Source organism: Physeter macrocephalus, chromosome 4 (assembly GCF_002837175.3).
Source record: "Physeter macrocephalus isolate SW-GA chromosome 4, ASM283717v5, whole genome shotgun sequence".
Classification (NCBI taxonomy): Eukaryota; Metazoa; Chordata; class Mammalia; order Artiodactyla; family Physeteridae; genus Physeter; species Physeter macrocephalus.
This window is the reverse complement of record NC_041217.1, coordinates 77,601,796-77,624,537: the sequence shown is the minus strand read 5'-3', so window position 1 is coordinate 77,624,537 and position 22,742 is coordinate 77,601,796. Positions and strand designations below refer to the sequence as shown.

Here is a 22,742-nt window from a genome sequence, read left to right as displayed (position 1 = left end):
TTCATGGTATACATATGTTGTGCCAGTTTTTTTCTCTGATAGAGATACCCCACAGCCTCTTGGGAAACCCCCAGTCCTTTAAGACTCAGAGCAAATGTAACCTCTTGTGAGAACTTTAGTGACACCTTCAGGCAGAATTAGGCAATGCAGCCCATGTTCCCCTAGAAGCTTGCTACATGCGTAGATGTATACACCTGCGTATATGTGATGCAGAATAGTTGACATTCTGTATGTCTGTCATGTCTGCTAAACTGTGTTCCCCTTGAGAGTGATCACAATTTGTTTTTTGTCCCAAATCACTAACAAATTCCTTGACAAAGTGTGGAAATTCAGTTAATACTGAATAAATGAGTAAAGGAAAATATTTTTTGGTCTCATTAGGAATTTCGGGAGCTCCTGCAGTATCGAAATAACTCGGACAAAACCCTTGAAGCAAATGAAATGTTGCTTGAGAAACTTCGGCAAAGAATACAAGATAGAGATGTTGCTCTAGAGGTATGTACCATAATTTTGCTCATGATGCTGTGGATTATTTCATCCACAGGGGGACTTTAGAAACGCATTTACTTAATTTGCTGCTTTTGGGAGTTGGTTTTCCATTCCTTTATATTTGGAATCTTACTGAATAAGAGTGATCAGAATAGTGACTCTTGTGGAGCTTTGGGATGCTGACTTTGCTTGCAGCGGGCTATAGACGAAAAGTTCTCCAGTCTAGAAGAAAAAGAAAAAGAACTGCGTCAACTTTGTCTTGCTGTGAGAGAGCGAGATCATGACTTAGAGAGATTGCGTGGTATCCTCTCCTCCAATGAAGCTACCATGCAGGTAAGAGCAAAATCTGTCATGACCTGGTATCCCTCTCCCACTTGGATTCTAAACCTGAAACATCACCCGTTCCATCATTTTCTGAAAACCAGGATATTTGCTTTATTAAAAAAAAAAAATACAAAAGCAAACAAAAATAGCAGTCATTAGTTCTGTCATTATACATAAGGGAGTGAGAAGTTTTAGTACTTCTACTGTGAACTTTGTAGGAGAGGGCAGTGAATATGGATTTTTATACATAGTTCTAATTTATTTCTAATCCTTGCTAATATTTATATACTTTTATGTAAACATTGCTCAGATGCAGCTATTATATTGTATTTTTCTCGTTAATATTATGTACATGTCTGTACAGCCACAATCAGAACACTTGTTTCTCTTATTAATATTTACTCTGGGCTATTTTTATATATTTATTTTAGAGCTTAAATATCTAACCATCTGACACTTCTTGAAGTTCTTCACTTCCTCCAAAGTACTTCATTTAACACATACATTATATTTACCTCTCTACAAACAAGGTGAGAGTTTCTAAAAACAACAAATAGACTAGTATGGCATGGTTAGATTAGATACTACGTTTTTTCCTTCTGCAAAAGAAATTGATAGATAACTTAGGAGATAATGTAAAGGTGGATCAGGTTTCCTGTTCATGCTGAGGAGTGTGGGGTGGCCCTTTGACTTAAGGGCTGCTTTCTTTGTGACTGTAGTGTATGGAGAGTCTCCTGAGGGCCAAAGGCCTGGAAGTGGAACAGTTGTCTGCCAGCTGTCAAAACGTCCAGTGGCTGAAAGAAGAAATGGAAACGAAGTTTAGCCATTGGCAGAAGGAGCAAGAAAGTATCATTCAGCAGCTACAGACATCTCTGCATGACAGGAACAAAGAAGTGGAGGCAAGAATTTAGTTAACTTAAGGGCAGTTGGTTTCGTGATGACATAGTCTCAGTCTTGCATTAGGACTCTTGAGGTCTGAGAGGCCGGTGACCCAAGTCTTTAATTCCATCCTGTCTCTGGCCAGGTCACTGGCTTTCACTGGGACTTTTTTTTTCCTATGCCTATACACTCAAGGGGACAATTATCTTTCTCAAAGAAGTTACGTGAGAATTAGTGAGATCTAAAAAATGTACCTACAATACAATAGCTAACCTTTGTTATGGTGCTCATGCTGCATCAGGCACTTTTTTAAGAGCTTAGTGGATGTCAATTCATTGAATCCTCACAAATCTATGAGGTACATACTGTTATTCCTCTTTTACAGACAAGGAAACAGACTTCTGAAGTGAAGCAACTTGTCCAAAGTGACATAGCTAATAAGTGGCAGAGCCAGTGTGCACCCCAGGCGATCTGGCTCCACAGTTTTAACCCCCATGTATTACCTCCAGTGTAGAACTAGGAGCCGCATCACCGTGCTAATAAATACAGTGGTTGTTATTTTTTTCAGCTTATCATTTCGTGTTCCCCCTATAAAGTCAAACGGGAGTAGATAAATGAGATAAATGAACCAAGTGCCCGTTTATCCGCACCTAACATTATTATGTGCCCTGAGCATTATAGGGAAAGGACTAATTTTAGAAAACAATATGTAAGTTGCCATTCTGAGTATTTTTTCTGTATCGTTAGTGTTCATTCACTGAGCATGTATTGACAGTCTTTTATGTGCCAGGCCTATGCTGGATCTGCAGGAACAAAAAATGAATAAAACATCATACTTGCTCTCTCTTCTATGATAGATTCTTTTAAGCCCTTTGATCTACAGTAGATGGAATTCTTTCCTCCAAAACTTACACTGTCTCTCCTATATTAGGATCTTAGTGCAACATTGCTCTGCAAACTTGGACCAGGACAGAGTGAGATAGCTGAGGAGCTGTGCCAGCGTCTACAGCGAAAGGAAAGGATACTGCAGGACCTTCTAAGTGATCGAAACAAACAAGCGGTGGAATATGAAATGGAGATTCAGGGCCTGCTTCACTCCATGAGCAGCAGGGAGCAGGAGAGCCAAGTAAGGACTAATGCCCAGTCCAGAAGGGTATCACTTAGTGCGTTTATAGTCCGCACTGTAGGAAGCATTAGAACTTTATAACGTGTAAAATTTATGTCATTTTACAGTCCATTCTGTTAGTTCTTTTCCTTCATCCTATTAACTAGACTACAGTTTTACATCAGTCATCAGAGTATGAAATATTTCTAGAACACTTTGCTTTTGGAGGGTGCCTAAATAATACATGTCCCCACTCATTAAATTCATTATGTACATTTTCTTTTCCTTAATGTTCTGATAATTTTGACAGAAAGGAATATAGGGTTTTCTGGAGTGTTTTGATTTTGATTCTAAATTATCAAGACTTGAGTGATATTTTGTTTCTAGCCAGGGTATGGGAAAACTTATACTTTACGTATTTTCTCTTAATTCATGTAAAATCTGAGTTATTTTAAGAGAGAAAAAAAGTTTGTGTTTTTTCAAAGGCCATGATGAGAATAAACAATCTCCTAGTAATATGGTATATAGTAATTTCAAAATAATGGTACACAAATATTTCAAAAGTAAATTCTTAACTAACCCTCATTTTCACGTATCTTTCTCCTAAAGGCTAGAGAAAGTCTAGTATAGTTGACTTGTGCTGCATTTCAGGGACCAGTCACTCAATTCTCCCTAGTCAGTTCTCAGAGGGAGCTAGATTCTTATCATTTGCCTATGTTATTTGACAATAATATTCTCTAATGCTTCCTTATATTATGGGATGGTTATATTCCGCTCATCCAATTCTTAGGCCCACTGAAGTAAATACACATTTTGTTAGAAACATGCTGCCATGTGCTGCAGAAATTACTTCTAGAATAGACCTAACAAAATCATTTTGAATTATTTAAGTCTTTGGCAAGAGGCTAACAAGTCTTTGAGTTTTCTTTTTCACCCCTTTGTAATTTGAAAGAATTAGCCTTATAACACTTAATATACCACTGGTAGTAAAATAATGGAATCTAGGAGATGCCTGAAATTACAAAAGATTTTCAACTCAAGAAAAAGTGTAATCATTGTATTCTTCTAGATCTGCTTCTCGAATTTTATATGCAGAAAAATCCCTTGAATAGCTTTTTAAAAACATAGCCTCAAGAATTTGCATTTCTTCCAAGCTTCTAGGTGATGGTGATGCTGCTGGTCCATGAACCACACTTGGAGAAGCCGTGCTAAAAACAGCACTGCTATAAAAAGAGTACCAAGCCAGATAGATCATATATATGGCACAAGATATCTTGTGTATTATTCACTCTGTTTCTTCCCATAATTTCACAGAGATTTTTATTAAGGCAAATTAATAATGTACTGTTACCTCTAAGATGGTTATGTCCAAATCCCTAAAGAGTCTGAATTTTACATGCTAAAACTGGAAGGTTATTCTTTTATTTCCCTTAGAAGTTATGACAAGAGCTCAGCTTCTTATTTAAAATAGTAGTAATTCTCCCAAAGACAGTCGATGCTATAATATAGCTAATATATTCATCATCTTATACCCTCTTTTAGTCTTAGTTTATTATTTCTAGATTTTCTGATTAAATGCAGACTTTCTATGTGGTAATGGTCACAAAAAATGTTCTAAATTTTTTCCTTATTGTACCATCATGTGTCTTAGAAAACTGTGGGATTTGAAATGAAATAAACTGGGTTTGGTGATTTTGAGGTTCGGATTCTCCTGACCATGTGGTCTGATAAAAATGTTTCTGTGTAATTGATTCATTCAATAAATAGGTCTCGAGTACCTATGAATTGAGTGCCTACTATGTGCCAGACATTGTTCTGGGTGTTTGGGATTCAGCACTGAACAAAACATAGTACCTGCCCTTAGAAAACTTACATCCAGTTGGGACAGGGCCGGGGGCTGGGGAGAGAGAGAGAGAGAGAGACAATAAATAGATATATTGATTACTGGTAAGTGCATTGTAAAAAAAATTTAGCATGACGGGGGAATTGGGAGTAGAGGTGAGATTGCTGTTTTAGATAGGAAACGCAGACTAGGCCAATCTGATAAAGTTGACATTTGGCAAAGACCTTAAGGGAGTCTACCAAACAAATGTTTGGGAAAAGACCATTCAGGCCAAAGGCACATGAGTAAAGAAAGATATATGTTACCCAATTCAAACCAGAATCTTAATACCTTAGCCTGATAGTTCTAGCAGAACAAGTTTAGATTATTTTATCTGTAATAGATGTGTTATATTCCGTTTTTCCAGTATTGTGCCTATGAGAGACTTTCTTTCCACTCATTGACTATGGTTTTTCCTATAAAATAAAAGCAAGGAAACTATTTCTTAGGGCCCCACTAGCTTTTCTTAAATGGTTGGCTTTTAACAATGACATCAGAACACAAATTTTTTTTTATTAGAATATCTCTCTAATGTTATGTGTGATTTCCTTACTAGGCTGCTGCAGAAAAGATGGTACAGGCCCTAATGGAAAGAAATTCAGAATTACAGGCCCTGCGCCAGTATTTAGGAGGGAAAGATTTCATGATGTCCCAGGCACTCATCTCTAACCAACCAGCTGAAGTTACCTCCGTCAGTCGCCATCTTGGAGAGCAGACTGATCAAGTAAGAACCGTATACTTGTATAGATGTTTATGCCAACTGCATTTCCTTTTTTTTTTTTTTTTTTTTTTTTTGGCGGTATGCGGGCCTCTCACTGTTGTGGCCTCTCCTGTTGTGGAGCACAGGCTCCGGACACGCAGGCCATGGCTCACGGGCCCAGCAGCTCCGCGGCATGTGGGATCTTCCCACACCGGGACACGAACCTGTGTCCCCTGCATCGGCAGGCAGACTCTCAACCACTGTGCCACCAGGGAAGCCCCGCATTTTCTTTTTATATCTGAGGCATAAGTATAATTTTAATATCAAGTTGTGTGAGAATGTTCCAAGTCCTTGTCATTGTGATCATGGTTCCTGTATCTTCCTAAATCTCCCGACTCTTCCAATTTTTAGGGTTCAGTGCCTATACCCTCCAGAGATGATAGCACTTCATTGACTGACAAAGGGGATACTAGCATACCCAGGTCTGCGTTAGGTAAGTATCAAATTTCATTTCATTCAGGAACTTGTCTTTCCTTCCTGTAACTCTCTGTTAATAGGTTTGGCCAAGACTCTCTTTCTCTTCCTACCATAATGGAAAAAATAAGTTTGGATTCCACCGAAAGGCTGAAGACATGTGTCTTCTAGGGAGAACTGCCCTTGCCTTATTTTGAATTAAAAGTATTGCTCTGGCTACACGATTTGGCTCAGAGAAACTGCATCCTAATTCTCTTTTTCAGTTAGCTTTGCAGGGATTCAGGAATGCGGGAGGCAGTGTTTCCAAACCTGCACAGCAGGACCATGGGGCTGACGCTGTCTCCTGGGTACCTTAAGCAGGCTGAGGCTGCTCACTGTAAATTGACATAACCCACATTACAGTGTTGGGAGGGGTAGGCAGTGCCAAGCTCCCCTCCATCCAAGGGATGGTTATAGGCCTTGAACTCCCTAAAAACAACTGAGCAAAACTCAAATGGGTGCCTTAGAGTCTCTGACTTTCACAGACCAAAAGGTTGGGATCTAGGGAAACATCAAAGAAACTATTATCCAGTGAGTTCCAAAAATAAGGGCTCACCATGGTTAGTGACTTGGTGATTATAGTGCTATGATAAGAAATGTTGTGGACTTAGAGAATTAACTTTTGATTTTTTTAATGATTTTAAGAATGTATAAACTTTGTGTTGTAGTGTAGGGTATTATGGAATTCATAGATAAGTTGTGCAAGTAGTCATTTTTTAGTGGGAAACTTTATGCTAGTTAAAGAGTAAAGGATGCTGGATTTGTTTAATTTACTCCGTATTTACCTTTTTTTAAAAGTATTTTTCCCCAATTTTTTATTTTGCAAATTTCAAGCCTATAGAAAAGTGGCAAAAATAGTACAATGAATACCCATATACAGTTTTATTAAGATTCACCACTTGTTAACATTTTGCTACTTTTGCATTATTTCTTGCATGCACCCACACACAGATATAATGTTTTTTTCTGAACCATTTAAAAATTACTCACAGACATCATTGACACTTTATCCCTAAATACTTCATTATGTACTTCCTAAGAACAAGGGCATTCTCTTCCATAACTACAATATAATTATCACGTTCAGGAAATTTAGCTTTAATATAGTCCTAGTATCTAATGTACAGTCTATATTCAGAGTTCCCATTGTCCCAATAATATTCTTGATAGCTGGTTGTTCTCTTCCCTCAGGGATCATGCATTGCACCTACTTGTCATGGTTCTTTAGTCTCTTTTAATCTAGAACAGTTTTCTAGCCTTTTTTGTCTTTTTTGACATTGGCTTTTTTTTCAATTGAAGTATAGTTGATTTACAATGTTGTGTTAATTTCTGATGTACAGCAAATTGATTCAGTTTTATATATATATATATATTCTTTACCATATTCTTTTACATTATGGATTATTACAGGATATTGAATATAGTTCCCTGTGCTGTACAGTGAGACCTTGTTGTTTATCCATTCTATATATAATAGTTTGCATCTGCTAACCCCAGCCTCCCAATCCAACCCTCCCCCCGACAACCCCCCGACACCCGCCCCCCCAACAACCGCAAGTCTGTTCTCTGACATTGGCATTTTTTAAAACTCTGGGCCAGCTAATGGCCCTCAATTTGGCTCTGATTGTTTCCTCATGGTTAGATTCAAGTTAAACATCTTTGGCAAGAATACTACACGGATGATGTCTTTCTCAGTGCATCACATCAGGAGCACATGGTATCAGTTTGTTTGAAAAAGCTCGGTGATATTAAGTTTAGTTGTTTGGTTAAGGTTGTATCTGCCAGATGTCTCCACTCTCAAGGCTCATTTTCCCCTTTGTAATTAATAAGTGATCTGCCAGCAAATGCCTTGAGATGTTGATAGTTCTGCTTTCCCACAGTCATTCACCCAGTGGTTTTAGCATCCTTTGAGCTTGTTTGAACTCACTATTTGGTAGTTTAAAAAAGAGATTTTCTATTTCTAAAATTCCTTCTTTGTTTGGTAGTGTGTATTCTTTTATAAAGAAGAGATGCCCTTTCCCTATTCTTCCAACTCCGTTTGTTTATATCAGTATGGAGTAATGGGTTCATTTTTTTTAAAAAATCATTTTATTATCCATTTCTGTCATTATTCCATTTGATAACCAAATTATCCCAGATTTGGCCAATTGGAGCCCCTTCAAGCTGTTCCTCTGTCCTTTCAGTATTTCCCCAACTGTTTTTGAGCACTTCCATACTTTCTGGCACAATAAGATGTTCTGTGATTTTCTTTTACTTTGCCTACCTCCGCCCTGAAATTATCCATTACTTCAAGGAGCTCTCTGGTTCCTTTTAGTGAGTAATGGCATTTATATACTAATATCTGGACATAAGATAGGTTCATAGCTACAAGTATGTCATTTGCTTCTAGGCCCTTTTAAGTGAACAGAGCTAAGGATGTTTATATGTATATGTGTGAGCGTGTGTATGTGTGTATATATATACATATATATGTATATATATACACACATACACACACACATATATATCTCCATTTGATACTGATTCCTCTAATTCCAGTTAAACAATACAAGTTCTTTCCATTATTTCGTATTTGTATCTGCCTTCTCCCAACATTGAGAAACCTGGTTACCTGTAACATCACTATATTTATACATTTGCACAGTAACAAAAATAGTTTCAGAATGGCTACATGAATACGACTGTCAACACTAAATCTATTAAATAATGTTTAAAATTTCTTTATAATTCTTTTTATCCTTAGAATATTTCCCACCAAGGGTGTAGAGTTAGAGTACTGAGTTCAAAAATTATTTGGATTAATTTTTTAAATTATCTTCTGGGTGGTTATCTTATCAATTTGCTATTTAGTTTCATTTATTTATGTTAGTATTCAGTGTTTGGCTTTTGCTTCCTCATTGTGGAACTAACTTTACACGTTAATAATAAAATATTAACGTGCTTCAAAGCTCAAAAATATAGAAAAGTGTACTCCGAAGTCCCATCTACTTCCCTGTCCTTTCTCTCCTATTTTTACTCATCCCCTGAAGACAACCAGTTTCATTTCTGAGGTATCCTTCCTGTGTTTCTTTTTGCAAAAATAAGCAGATTAATCCTATGTGTATATGTGATGTGTATGTGTATGTTCTTATTTCACCTTTTCCTAATATAAAACATACTTCAGTAGATGTATTCTCTGTGCCCAGCTTGTTGTACTTAATATCTTGGATATCACTCCGTGTCAGTTCATAAAGATATTCCTCATTCTTTTTTATGGCTATATATAGTATTTCACTGTGTGGATATACTATGCTTTATTCATTCTTTTATAGGCTTGTAGGTTGATTGCGGTATTTGCTATTACAAATAATGCTGCAAAGAACAACCTGTTCATGTGTGTTTTGTTGTTCTTGGGTTGTATCTTAAATTCCTTAGAAACAAGACAGCAAAGATCACATTATGTTGATACTGATTATAACTAGCATTATGTATTCATTTTTAGGAGACTTGGATACAGTTGCAGGGCTGGAAAAAGAACTGAGTAATGCCAAAGAGGAACTTGAGCTCATGGCTAAAAAAGAAAGAGAAAGTCGGGTGAGTTTTCTTGTTAAGCTTAATTTCTTAATTCCTGTTTTTTTCAAAATACTTCATATTTAAAAGAGTAAAATTCTCCAAGTATAATATCTGGGTCCAAATGCAAGTTGAGCCTTTTTTCTTTCTGGAGAAAAATAGAAATCCCTTTATATACACATTTCTCACCAAGATGCTCTTGTTATTTATAATGGGGATCACTAAAACTTTTTAAGTGCTGAAAAAACACAGCTTTCTCTGCCCATTGCTAACTGGAATAAAATAATTACAAAGGACTTGTGAAAAAGTGAAGTGCTATATAATTGCTGCTTAGAATTATGACATTAGATGCATGAAATTAGTTTTAGGAACACGGAACAAGAGAAATTTGAGAAGGACACACGTTTATTGAGTACTTGCTATATGCAGTGCACTGTACTGGATACTTAAATTAGCACTAATACTTACAGCTGTGCTAAGTAAGTCATATTGGCCCTATTTTATAGATGAAGAAGCTGAAACACTGTTTTAAAACCTGGAGGTGGGGAAGAGTTATATGGCTATAAAATGCTAAAGCTAAGATTTAAACTCAAGTCTTTTGTGACTCAAAACGCTTCCTAAGAAGTCATTTCCTGGAGCAGATAATTTTTCCCATTCATATGCTCTATTTCTAGCAATAGAGGTTTCATCAATTTTCTTAGAAGAGGCCTCTCAGCCTTACACAGTCCCTTCCACTTCTTCTTCCCTATACAGCTAGTTGTTTGTACTGTGATGTAGAAGAAGCATTAGGGCCACAGTATAGAGTTATAGACTAAAACTGAAAGCCTTTATGTTACTATGGCCTCTATTTTAGAAGGTCGGTCAGTGTCATGGGTTCCTAAATTAAGTTTAGCTGGCTAGTATAGCTCCTCAGTTTTGTTCTACCTCTTTGTCATAGTTACATCTATAATATAAAACCTGCATTCATATTTGTGATGAAATTATCTTATTGTACCTCTAATTTCTCTTTTCATTACCATATTTCTCCTTACAGTTATATGAATCAAGTTTTGAGGGTATGAAATTGTGTGGCATTTAAAAAATACTAGTTTAAAAGATCCCCTAGTTCCCCTCCTTTTTTTTGGTTCTGCCCTAGCCATTATCATGTCAGATAATTTAGTTTCCACATGCTGTTCCTATTTATCTCACATATACTCAATTAAGAGTAATGTTACTTTTGGTTTTGTCCTGTTTTCAGGATCATAAAATTATAATGACTATAAATGAATATTTTGAAGAAAAATATTTAAAAGAAAAAAATGGGTATTTTGAGTGAGTTATATTTAGCTCTATTGCTTACGTCTGTATGTTCTTAATCAACTACAACGTCTCAATTCAATGTTATGTATTTTCATTATCACATTTCCTCTAATATTAGGTATTTACCAAAGCCATATAGATTTTCCCAGATTTTTCAACATTCCCCCTACTCCCTTGAGATAATAGTAGTGGTGGTAATAATAGTTATCATTCACTGATTGCCTGCTATATGCCATGTACTTTAATACATTTTCTCTATTTTCACATAACCCTGAAAAGTAGATGTTATTCCCATTTTACAATTGAAGAATCTGAAGCTCAGTTTAAATTGCCTTGTTCGGGAGATTATGCCAAGATTTAAGACCCATGTCTATCTGACTGCAGACCTTTAGCATGCTGCAATAATGTTTTTTCTTCATGTTTTCATGTTTCTTCAATGGTGCAACTACCTCAATATAAAATGGCAGAGGTCTCTGAAGAGAGCCTAATAAAGAGCACCCCTTTTTCTATAACCAAGATCTGAACAAAATGAGAAATGAAACAAAATAGTGGCAGATAGTTTTGTACTTTATCAACTGTATTACTGATAAAGGCTTACATAGAGAATTTAATGCAAGAGCCAAGTGGGCCTGCTGGCCAATCCCCAGAATTAGGTAGACTTATCTGCCCAGACAGGCAACGCTGGGCCTCAGCAGACCATTCTGCGTGGTGGGGAAGAACTTGCCTTTGGAGAAGCAGTGGCTTCCTACAGGCAGCTGTCTCCCAAGAAGAGGAAAGGTGGAACTAAGTCAAGCTTGCTTGGTTTATTCTTCCCCTGTCTACTGTTAATTCCCTTTGCCTGCCTAGGGTTGAGTGAGTAAAGGGGTGGAGAGAGGTCAGGAGTTACAGTAACTGAGCTTCTTCAACAAGGAAGGAAATATGAGGAGAAGCATTTCCTCCTAATCTGCCGCGGTAGCCCAGAATCATCAAATACTTTTGTATAGTTATAAACCATCATAAGCCCACACAGTGATTCTATAAGCATTGATGAAGTTAGAAGATACACAAGTAGGACTTCCCTGGTGGCACAGTGGTTTAGAATCCATCTGCAAATGCAGGGGACACGGGTTCAAGCCCTGGTCCAGGAAGATCCCACATGCTGCGGAGCAACTAAGCCCATGTGCCACAACTACTGAGCCTGCGCTCTAGAGCGCGCGAGCCCAACTACTGAGCCCTCATGCCACAACTACTGAAGCCCGCGCATCTAGAGCCCATGCTCCGCAACATGAGAAGCCACCACGAGAAGCCTGCGCACCTCAGCGAAGAGTAGCCCCCGCTCACCACAACTAGAGAAAGCGCACACGCAGCAATGAAGACCCAATGCAGCCAAAAATAAAATAAATAAGTAAATTTATTAAAAAAAAAAAAGAAGATACACAAGTAAAATTTTTATTGCTTATAACTTAACGTTTTATATTACTTAAGGAAAGAGGTGCTGCTTCCTTTAGGAAGCTTGATTACACCTTAAACTAGCTGTGTGTCATCCATCTTCACTTGTCACAATTACTTTTTAAAAATTATCTCAAAATATTTCCTTAAAATGTTTACTTACAAATAACTTGCCATTACCATGAAGCATATAAGACATAGTCTGGTGGCTCTGAGTCTACTTCCTTGAGTTTACATTCTGGTTCTACCACTTACTGGCTCTGATTTTGAACAAGTTCCTTAATTTCTCTCAGCCTCAGTCACCTCATCTATAAATTGAGGAGTAGAAGAGTAGTTATCCTGTAGAGTTGTTGGGAGGATTCACTCATTCTTTCATTCATCAGCTGTATGGGTACCTTCTCTAAGCCAGGGCAAATGGTGGGGATGAATAGGGAACAAAATCAACAAAGTCCCTGACCCTATGTAATTAATTCCTACTGGGGACATTCAGACAACAAATAATACAATTACAGATCGTCATAAGCAATATGAGGGAAATAACAGAAAGTAACATGTATGGGACCATTTGAGATAGAATGGCTAGAGAATGCTTCTCTGAGCAGATGCCGTGTAAGCTGGGACTCGAGGATGAGAAGGAAGCAACTCAGGAAGATATTTCAAGCAGAGGGAATAGTAGGTGCAAAGGCTCTGAGTCAAGAGAAAGTCTGGTATTCCTAGAACAGAAAAAGTCCATTGTGCCTAGAAAATCATGAATGAGGTAGAAAATGGTTCATATTGAGGTTGAAAAAGTGGGCAGAAGCCAAGTCATTAGGTTTGTTAAAAGGGTTAAATATATACCAAGTATTTTTTATAAGGCCTGGAACACAGTAATAAGCACCTAGTAAATGTTAGCAGCTGTGGAAATTATCATGATTTTTAGTGAAATTTGTCATAATCGAATATTTCCTGTCATTTTCTGGTGAGGAGAGATGAAAGATACAACATTGAACGTTTAGGGCCTACAGTGTTAACTTTTGGTAGTACTTCTTCATAGGTGGTGGTGTGTTCTTCCGTCAGGAGGTGTGTAATGGTTGGTGATCTCTTGTGATATTGATGATCAATGCCTCTATTAATTCATTGAGGCTTGCAAAAATGGAGATATTCTGTCTTTTTTTAATCTTTTAGCTGAAATACTTATGTAAAGAAAAACATCTGTTCTTGCATCTGCTAATAGTAACCCATTTTTTAAAGTAGTATAATAAACTCATTAATTTAACAAATTTGGTATGTTTTGTAGTGCTAACAAAGATGGAGGATATCATTAAAACCACATTACAACTTCCCGTGAAACACCCTTTAGTACTGCACAGTGCAGTTTATTGATCTGATCCAGTAGCGCACTATTCATGTTCTAGTTTCTATTTGCACTACTGGCTGATAGTGATAAGATACGGAAAAGCATTTGCTTCAATGTTAAAATGTAATTGTGACACGTATTGTTTCCTGTACCCACTGACTTCAGGATTTCTTTCTCCACAGATGGAACTCTCCGCCCTCCAGTCCATGATGGCTGTGCAAGAGGAAGAGCTGCAGGTGCAGGCTGCTGATATGGAGTCCCTGACCAGGACAATACAGATTAAAGAAGACCTCATAAAGGTCTTTCAAAGCTTTTTCAAGACTATTGGAAATGATTACAGCTCAGAATACCTGTAGGGCATCTTCAGACAACCCTTGGATACATTGAGTCTTCTTATGCACTGTTAGTCTGAGCCTCTTGATATTGCCGTATTCTCTCTGGTTTATGTCAGAGTTGCTAAGAGTTCATAAAGAAGCTATTGTTACCATCATACGGCTTATTAATATCCCACTTAAAGTATAGCAGACTATTTCAAGAAATTTGTTACTTTGTTCCTGTGCTGAATAGCGTTTTTATTACTTATTGGGTTGGCCAAAAAGTTCATTTGGGTTTTTCCATAAGATCTTATGGAAAAACCCAAACTTTTTGGGCAACCCAATATTTTTATTACTATACTTGTTTTTTACTTTTAGGACCTGCAAATGCAGCTGGTTGATCCTGAAGACATACCAGCTATGGAACGCCTAACCCAAGAAGTCTTACTTCTTCGGGAAAAAGTTGCTTCAGTGGAATCACAGGGTCAGGAAACTTCCGGAAACCGAAGACAACAAGTAAGTTATTGAATTACAAACCTTATTTTTTACTGTGAGATAAACAATGAACAAGCTGTCAATCTCAATTACTTATGAAGGTGTCTGTTGGTGGAATTTCATAGAAAATCTGTGCTCTAAGGTTCCCTGCCTTGGTCAGTAGCAGCCACAGATTCTCTTTTCTCACACGTGTAGTTCCTTTGTAACTGCTGCCCCATATGTGACCTCTCTTTAATGCCAGGCTTCTTAAAATGACCTGTTTGCCTGTACTCCTCCCTGTCTCCACTATCATCTCTCTCACTAACTACTCATCTCATTCCAAGCTAGCTTTTAACTCTACCAGTTCACTTAAATAGATCTCTGTGGTTATGCACTATTGTAGCTCATCTTCTTTATAGCACTTACTGTAGCTCACAATGACATGTGTCTGTGACTCATGAATGTCTTTTCCCCCCACTAGATAGTAAGCTTATCCTTAGAACAGAGTCTGGCACATAGAAGGTGCCCAATAAATGTTTACTGAATGAATGAAGAGTACTAGTAAGTCCTATTGTATGTTTCCCTCTTGCCCTTCCTTGCTTTCTCTCCCACTCCTTCTTCTTGGCCTCTTTCCTGTCCTTCTGGCTTCTCTCTCCTCTTTCTTCTTCTTGCTCCCATATTTGAATTCTGCCTGATAGAGGTTTTTTTAAAAATTAATTAATTTTATTTTATTTTATTTTATTTATTTTTGGCTGTTGGGTCTTCGTTGCTGCACGCAGGCTTTCTCTAGTTGTGGCGAGCAAGGGCTACTCTTTGTTGTGGTGCGCGGGCTTCTCATTGTGGTGGTTTCTCTTGTTGCAGAGCACGGGCTCTAGGTGCGCAGGCTTCAGTAGTTGTGGTGAATGGGCTCAGTAGTTGTGGCCCACGGGTTCTAGAGCGCAGGCTCAATAGTTGTGGCGCACGGGCTTAGCTGCTCTGCAGCATGTGAGATCTTCCTGGGGGCTTAGCTGCTCTGCAGCATGTGAGATCTTCCTGGGGGCTTAGCTGCTCTGCAGCATGTGAGATCTTCCTGGACCAGGGCTTGAACCCATGTCCCCTCCATTGGCAGGCGGATTCTTAACCACTGCACCCACCAGGGAAGCCCCCGAGAGAGTTTTTTTTGTTTTTTTTTTTGGTGGTATGCGGGCCTCCCTCTGTTGTGGCCTCTCCCGTTTCGGCAGGCGGACGCGCAACCACTGTGCCACCAGGGAAGCCCCCGATAGAGTTTTAAAGATAAAAAAAGATAATATGGCATTGACTTGAAAATTGTAACATACTATATATAGAAAGGTTAAGTCAGTAATGAGATAGTGAGCTTTTTGAGTCATAGTTCATGCTAATACATTCTTTTGGTCTCTTTCTCAGGATTAACTGTGGCTCATGTCTCTATTTGCATGTTGCTTCTATTCTTTTTTCCTCAGTTGCTGCTGATGCTAGAAGGACTGGTAGATGAACGGAGTCGGCTCAATGAGGCGTTACAAGCAGAGAGACAGCTCTATAGCAGTCTGGTGAAGTTCCATGCCCATCCAGAGAGGTAAGAGAGTGACTGCACTGTTTTTCCTTTTATTCCTCATTAAGTGCAGATGCTTACAGTATACAAGGAGGGAGAAAAAGAAAATCATAACTGGGACTTCCCGACTTGTCACTAGTTGTAGGGATTGCTCTGAGCCTCAGTGTCTAAATCTTAAGTCAGGAATAGCATCCATTTCATGTAGCTATTGCAAAGATCAAATGAGGAGACGTGTCAGGTGTCTAAAATAGTGCTTGCATATAGTAAGCACTCATTGTATGTTTCTTTCCTCTCTCTAATCCCTGTCCTATTAAAGGCTGCTTCATTATAAGACTATAAAGGGCACTGATACTCATTGAATATAACTGAAGAAGATATAATTGTTATGGCTAATATTACCCCAGGATTACTCATAGCCATTATGATGAATCTATTTTCCTGTACCTCTTGATTTTTGGTCAAGTATATTATATCCTTCTGGTTCATTTTATATTCCCTTAATTTTTTTTTCTTATTTTGCCTTCCCTCCTAGCCCCTTTCTCTCTTTCCTAATTTTTATTCTTTTACTATTCAGTTTTTTCTAATTTATTTTTGAGTTAAAATTTTTTTTTTCCTTTGTCCTTCAAGAAAATGAAGGCAGAGGAAAGGTAAAATAGGACCATGTGTGTTACTTTATAAAGAATCTCTGCATCTTTGTGAACTGGATTCCTTTTCAGAGCACTGTCAATTTTCGGTAACAAATGAGAAAACAAATATCTTCGGTAGTGATCCTACTTGGCTCAATATCGATTCAGTTTGCATTTAGTTTTTCCTGGGTTTTGGCTTTGCAGAAACTAACGCTTTTCGTTAAAAAATGAAATTTCTCTTAGTGGGCTATAGGGGTGTGAGATAAATATTAGGAACTATAATTTTATGTCAAATTGGCCCAGAATCTAGGATAAAGGGACAAACTTTACAGAAAGCAGGCCTTGCTAATCTACCAGCATTGAACATAAGGGCCACAACAAAGACCACATTCATTTACTGTGTCCTAGAGAGCAATTACTCCAAAAGTCTCATGGCTCAGAGTGGCACTGATGGCTCTTTGGAAGCATCTATGGACTCATTACATTGATGGCTAATCCATTTTCCTTCCATGTATGGCATGTTTAATCAGCTCTGAGAGAGACCGAACTCTGCAGGTGGAACTAGAAGGGGCCCAGGTGATACGCAGTCGGCTAGAAGAAGTTCTTGGAAGAAGCCTGGAGCGCTTAAGCAGGCTGGAGACCCTGGCCGCCATTGGAGGTGGGGAACTGGAAAGTGTGCGAGTTCGTCACGAGCATGCCTTCTGAGCACTGGCGGGTCAGACTGCAGCCCGGGATGGAGACCCTTGTTTGCACTAACCAGAGAGCCTTGTCTGACTTTGGCAGAATTAAACAGTGACTTACTAATGATAGAACTGGTACAAGTAGCATCAACTACAAAGTGAAACTCACTTTAGTCTACCTGTATTTCACTGTACATAGCTGTCTCTAAGTTGAATCGTGGAGGTTACAAAGTATATTTGCGCACTATAAATCATTCCATTTTAGTTTTCCCACCTGTTTTAATTCTTTTCCCCAGCCCTTCCTTCTTTTCCCTCATCCCTTCTATGGGCCAATAAAGTTTATTCCTCCCCCACTTTCACAATCCATTTCATATGTTCCATATCATGTCATAAATGCATGCGTGTGTATTATTTTTGCCATTCAATCAACTCCTGCTCTTTGAGTGAGAGCAATTTTTTAATCAAATAGAAGTTTCAAGATAAGAGAGAGAGAAGAGATTGAGAGTCTATAAGAATGACTTTGCAAAAGTGGTATAATCCTTATCAGAAGGTAACCAAAGCCAAGTCTTGCAATAGTAGACTGAAAGTATTCGGAAGGCAAAGTTAAAGAGCAGAGGCAAGACTGTTAAAGTGTTTATAGTAAACCTTTACCTCTAATATTGTTTCAGAGTTGATTATTGAATGACAGCGAAATTAGATTAGGTGCAGATTAAATTCCATTAAAATTTTTTCTTTAAACTAAGGGTATAGTATTTAGTCAGAACACAACTTTAAGAAAGCTCCCAGGTCTTCCAGAGTCAGAATTCTCTATATAAAAAGATAATTTCAAACATAATGTCCCCCTTTAAATTCAGTATTTCACCAAATAACTCATGACTAGAAGAAAATATTTCTTGTATTTTTTTCATTTGGTAATGGCACTAGATGGAGTCCTGTATTTTTTACTTTTTAGTGCTTTTGCATTTCTCCATATTACAATAAATAATAGGCTTCTGGCTTTGATGTGTTTGAATAGTTTAGAAAGAAATGTCGCAGATCTTTCTAGGTTTTGGTCATTGTCTCAATGCTTTCTTATTTCAACATGACAGATGTAAGGAAGGGGGCCCTTGAGATTATACTTCTGGTATCTTAAATGTCAAGAGTATAAAAAGTAACCAAGGTTAATTTGGAGCCTTGCTAACCCATGAGGTTTGTTATTCCTGCTGGAATTAACTTCCTAGATTAGAAACTGAGGTTTCAGTTCTTAAACATGGAATTTGGTGAATAGGGATTGAGGCTCTTTAGCCCCATAAATGTGACCGAGTACCCTTTCTAAATGAGGTAGAGCACAATGGTTTTTCTTTTTTCCCTCCATTTTTCACATGACACTTTTATTTCTTTCACGTTCATGTGTTGACATGGCTTGCTTACCTTATAAATTCTGTCCAAGTTTCTGTAACCTTAGCCACGCCTGTAACAGATAGAGCATCTGTCACTCTAAAATGGACAGGGAAGAAAATATTCTACTGGAGAAACACCATGGAATTCTCTGATTAAGTATTGATAGTTTGTAAAAGATTGGTAGCCATAAGCTTTCCTCTTAATGGAAAGCTTTTCAGTTTTAATAGGATTTGGGTGGTACAGGGGTCATTTAAGAAAGGAGATTGGAAGTATAAGCAAAATCATCCATTTTTTCTTAGTCTTCCAATGTTTAGTGACCCTTTCCTGCACAAAGGTCTGTAACATTGTAGAAGTAAAGAGGAGGGTAATCGAGCTGTAGAAATCTCACCCCACCAAAGACTAGCCTGTCATATGATTACAAGGCATTTAAGAAATGCCTTTCCTTATTTTTACTAATAGACCAATGACACTTTCTAAGTTTCCTATTAAGATTCAACCATTGGTGATATTTGGGTTCTAATGGCTCATAGTGATTACAGTAATTTATGTAAACTACTACTTCTGTTTCTGTCATTTTCCAATGAGAATAGGAATTTCCCTTGTTATCTTGAACAGTTGCTAAGTGTTAGAAATATTAAGGTAGTGGGGTGAATAATGAGAAACTCAACTTCCTACTGAACAATGAACAAAATACGTAGATTGGGGGAGAAAGTAAGTGAATTCTAGTCCTGATTTGGATCTTGAAAAGATAGAGTAACTTGTGCTATAGCTACTTACCTTTGATATTGGTCCTTGGGAAACATTTTAGAAAATTAGGTGATTTAGTGGCACAAGAGAAATTAAAAGTTTGGTCTTGATAACGTAGATGTGACTAAAATCTGGTACTGACTTTCTGGTCTGTATAGCTGGAATGAGCCTTTCAAACAGTGCTAACTGGAGAGAGCTTGCTGGTCTAACAATTTTGTGTGGTAATTTGGCATCTTATTAGAGAACATGATTCTAATGAATTTTGTTCTGTATCCCACAGATAGATGATGCTTTGGCCACATCATTCATATAATCATATTTAGCATGCTATAATATGATTCCATTCTCTCTTCAGGGGCACAGACATTTTCTCTTACTGAATTATTCTACTTTTGCCAGGCATTTTTCAACCTTACAATAATTTTAGGTAAAGCATTGTGTGCTTATAGAACCTTGTGCTTGAATAAAAAGCGTGAAAGAAAATGAAATTCTCACTCAGGCTATGCTTAATTGGAAGCATAGAACTTAAATTGAGAAAAATGCATATTGATGGATTTGGTCTTTCTCACATTTCCTTTTTGGTTGTAATGGTTGTAAGAGGTCAGGGTAGTTGAAGTCTATAGTTTTTAGAGCTAGAGAGTTGAAAAGGACCTCCAAGAAGATTTATTTAATGAGTGAAATGGAGTCCTTTTGACAGTTATTTCCCCTAAACTCTTTTCTATTACAGGTTTAAACTATATCATTGAAGTCTGGTGATTGTTAGTGCCTAGTATAAATCTACATTTTTCTGGTGTTCTCTTTTTAGCTATTTAGCCAAGTTATAACTTTTTCTGAAAAGTCCTGATGGGACTATTTTAACATTGTCAACCTTTTACTTTGATGGGGTGTACTTCTATCCTTATCCCCCCTGACCCAACCCTCTCCCACACCCACCTCTCTTCATTCAGTTGTGGATGGTAGCAATATTTTTGGTTCCTCCACTTCCTCCTTCATATTTTTAAAAGATTTGTCTTTGTCATTAGGTATAGTGAGAGATCTGTTAAAAATCAAGAAAATCTTGACCTGGATAGGATATTAGATCCAAGCCACGAGTTTTCTTAGGAGGTTCTTTCGTTTATTCTACTTGCACAGTTTATACATAAATGGCATATATATATAAAAGACCTATCACTTTTATGCTTACTTATGCTTCTAATTCAGTATCTGGTTGAGACGTTTGGTTCATAGCTTCAAAACAGTTCAAGAAAATTGATTTCAGTTCTCTCTGCTTCAGTCTTCTAGTTGGATCTAGAGTCTTCTGATTAGGGAAAGAAGGAATAGATCAGATTACACCCAAAATTGCTCCTTTCATTGAGGAATAAAGGTTGACTGACCTACCTAACGTCACTTCCCTTTGGACTGTAAGCCCTAAGGAAACTATAATTTAATACCTTTGCTTTCCTTGAGCTAGTACTGGAAAACTCTAGTTCCTGTTGTTAGGATAAAGTTACTGTTTTCTGGTTTCTTGGTCTTTTTATTTGAAAAAGTCACAGACTCTTCATGTCCCTGAAAAACTCAAGTTGCCTCTTCAACTAGGGTCTCAGTAGTAATTCTAGAGGCCTGCAGGCAGTGTGCAGGGATATATGACAAACTTCCTAGGGAGTCGGGAAGGAATACAGTGACCCACACGCTTTTAAAGTCCATTTTCCATCCTGCCTTATAGAAATGGCACTAGAGGTGGGATAAATGAAGTTAGCTTTCTTTTTCAGATACTAACATCCTGTGAGATACAATCATATAGAGTATTTTCTCATTTCTCTTTGGGGCAGAGCTCAGAGAGCTTTTCTTCTCCCTTTGGTAGTATAGAACCATTTGTACTGTAGAAAGAATAGCTGGGAATATGGAGCGCATATAAGACAACCCAATTAAAAAACAGAAGGAATAAGTCAGTGGGACAGTACATCAGAGTGATTCTGTGGGGTAATAGTTTCTGCATCTTAATGCTTTTTCGACTATGGATTTAAGCCACCCTCCCACTAGACTTTTGGAGCAATAACTTTTTTAAGCCTTCTTTATTATGATTGAAAGACTACCATGTTGCTTTTAAGTAGTTTGAGTATTGACAGAAGGTAAGTTCTCAACTTCTTTCTATGTAATCACTGAGCCAGGATGAATTTCCCAAATAAAGCAAATTTATAATTTGCTTCCAACAAAGGATGGGAAGTGGAAGGGATACATAAAACCGTAGAGCTGGGGCTTCCCTGGTAGCGCAGTGGTTGAGAATCCGCCTGCCGATGTAGGGGACGCAGGTTCGTGCCCCGGTCCGGGAAGATCCCACATGCCGCAACTTCTTTCTATGTAATCACTGAGCCAGGATGAATTTCCCAAATAAAGCAAATTTATAATTTGCTTCCAACAAAGGATGGGAAGTGGAAGGGATACATAAAACCGTAGAGCTGGGGCTTCCCTGGTAGCGCAGTGGTTGAGAATCCGCCTGCCGATGTAGGGGACGCAGGTTCGTGCCCCGGTCCGGGAAGATCCCACATGCCGCCGAGTGGCTAGGCCCGTGAGCCATGGCCTCTGAGCCTGCGCGTCCGGAGCCTGTGCTCCGCAATGGGAGAGGCTACAGCAGCGAGAGGCCCGCGTATCAAAACAAACAAGCAAACAAACAAAACTGTAGAGCTGACAATACTAATTTTATCAGGTTTCAAATAAGAATAATTAAACTTATAAAGTGACATACTAATTCTTTTTGCATTACTTTCCCTTTTTGTTGTTTAAAGTCAAATTCCAGAAATAAAAATCTTTATCATACTGTTTTCTTCTTGCTAAAGCTGGAAGGATAAAATAGAAAGTTCATCAACATCAGAAAATGTTTGATCTAAATTAATATGAAGAGTAGGGTTGTTAATTAAGTACATGAACCAAATGGACTTCCTTGTTCCCTTTGAGAACTCATGATTGTCTAGGAAATGCATGTAGGTTTGTTTTTGGTATATAACATGAGTATACAGTGCTTCCTTTTGCAATTATCAAAATCACTGCTCTGAAATACCAACCTGTCTCTCAATCTGTGAACTTTAGAGGCATGTGTATATACAAGTATGTTTTATAAACCATGAATTTCTGTCTGTTTCCATGAAGTACTATCAGTTTGATAATAAAAGCAGGTTTACTTTTACCACTTAAAGTTTTGGTCTTAGGGCTGTTGAGAAAAAGAGTGATTCATAACAATTTAAATGATAAAGGAAGCGACGTGTTAAATAATCCAGTAACGTGGTGCTAGATTATTTCTAGGACTATTTCCCCACCAAAACAAGCTGTAAATTTTCATTTCTTCATGGCACTGTGTTGTGTTAAATTGTGTTAACATTTGTGCTGAAATGGAGCGTGTACTTTTTTATATATAAGTGTTAGAATTTCAGCTACTTTAGTTGGGACACAACATTGTCACTGATCCAATAAAAGTATCAAAGGCCAAACAGTAAC

General features: G+C 37.8%; 1 protein-coding gene across 21 annotated transcripts in view; it reads left to right on the top strand.

Moving 5' to 3' along the window:
* PDE4DIP (phosphodiesterase 4D interacting protein) overlaps window positions 1-22,742 on the top strand; it is a 232,836-nt gene that overhangs the window by 144,794 nt on the left and 65,300 nt on the right. For all 21 annotated transcript variants that reach the window (XM_028488945.2, XM_028488930.2, XM_028488937.2 and 18 more), the window contains 11 exons: window positions 382-495; window positions 685-822; window positions 1,533-1,712; window positions 2,624-2,818; window positions 5,236-5,403; window positions 5,791-5,872; window positions 9,374-9,465; window positions 13,687-13,803; window positions 14,197-14,334; window positions 15,753-15,865; window positions 16,998-17,125. In XM_028488945.2, the coding sequence (XP_028344746.1) occupies window positions 382-495; window positions 685-822; window positions 1,533-1,712; window positions 2,624-2,818; window positions 5,236-5,403; window positions 5,791-5,872; window positions 9,374-9,465; window positions 13,687-13,803; window positions 14,197-14,334; window positions 15,753-15,865; window positions 16,998-17,125 (1,465 nt within the window). The remainder of the gene's footprint in view (window positions 1-381; window positions 496-684; window positions 823-1,532; window positions 1,713-2,623; window positions 2,819-5,235; window positions 5,404-5,790; window positions 5,873-9,373; window positions 9,466-13,686; window positions 13,804-14,196; window positions 14,335-15,752; window positions 15,866-16,997; window positions 17,126-22,742) is intronic.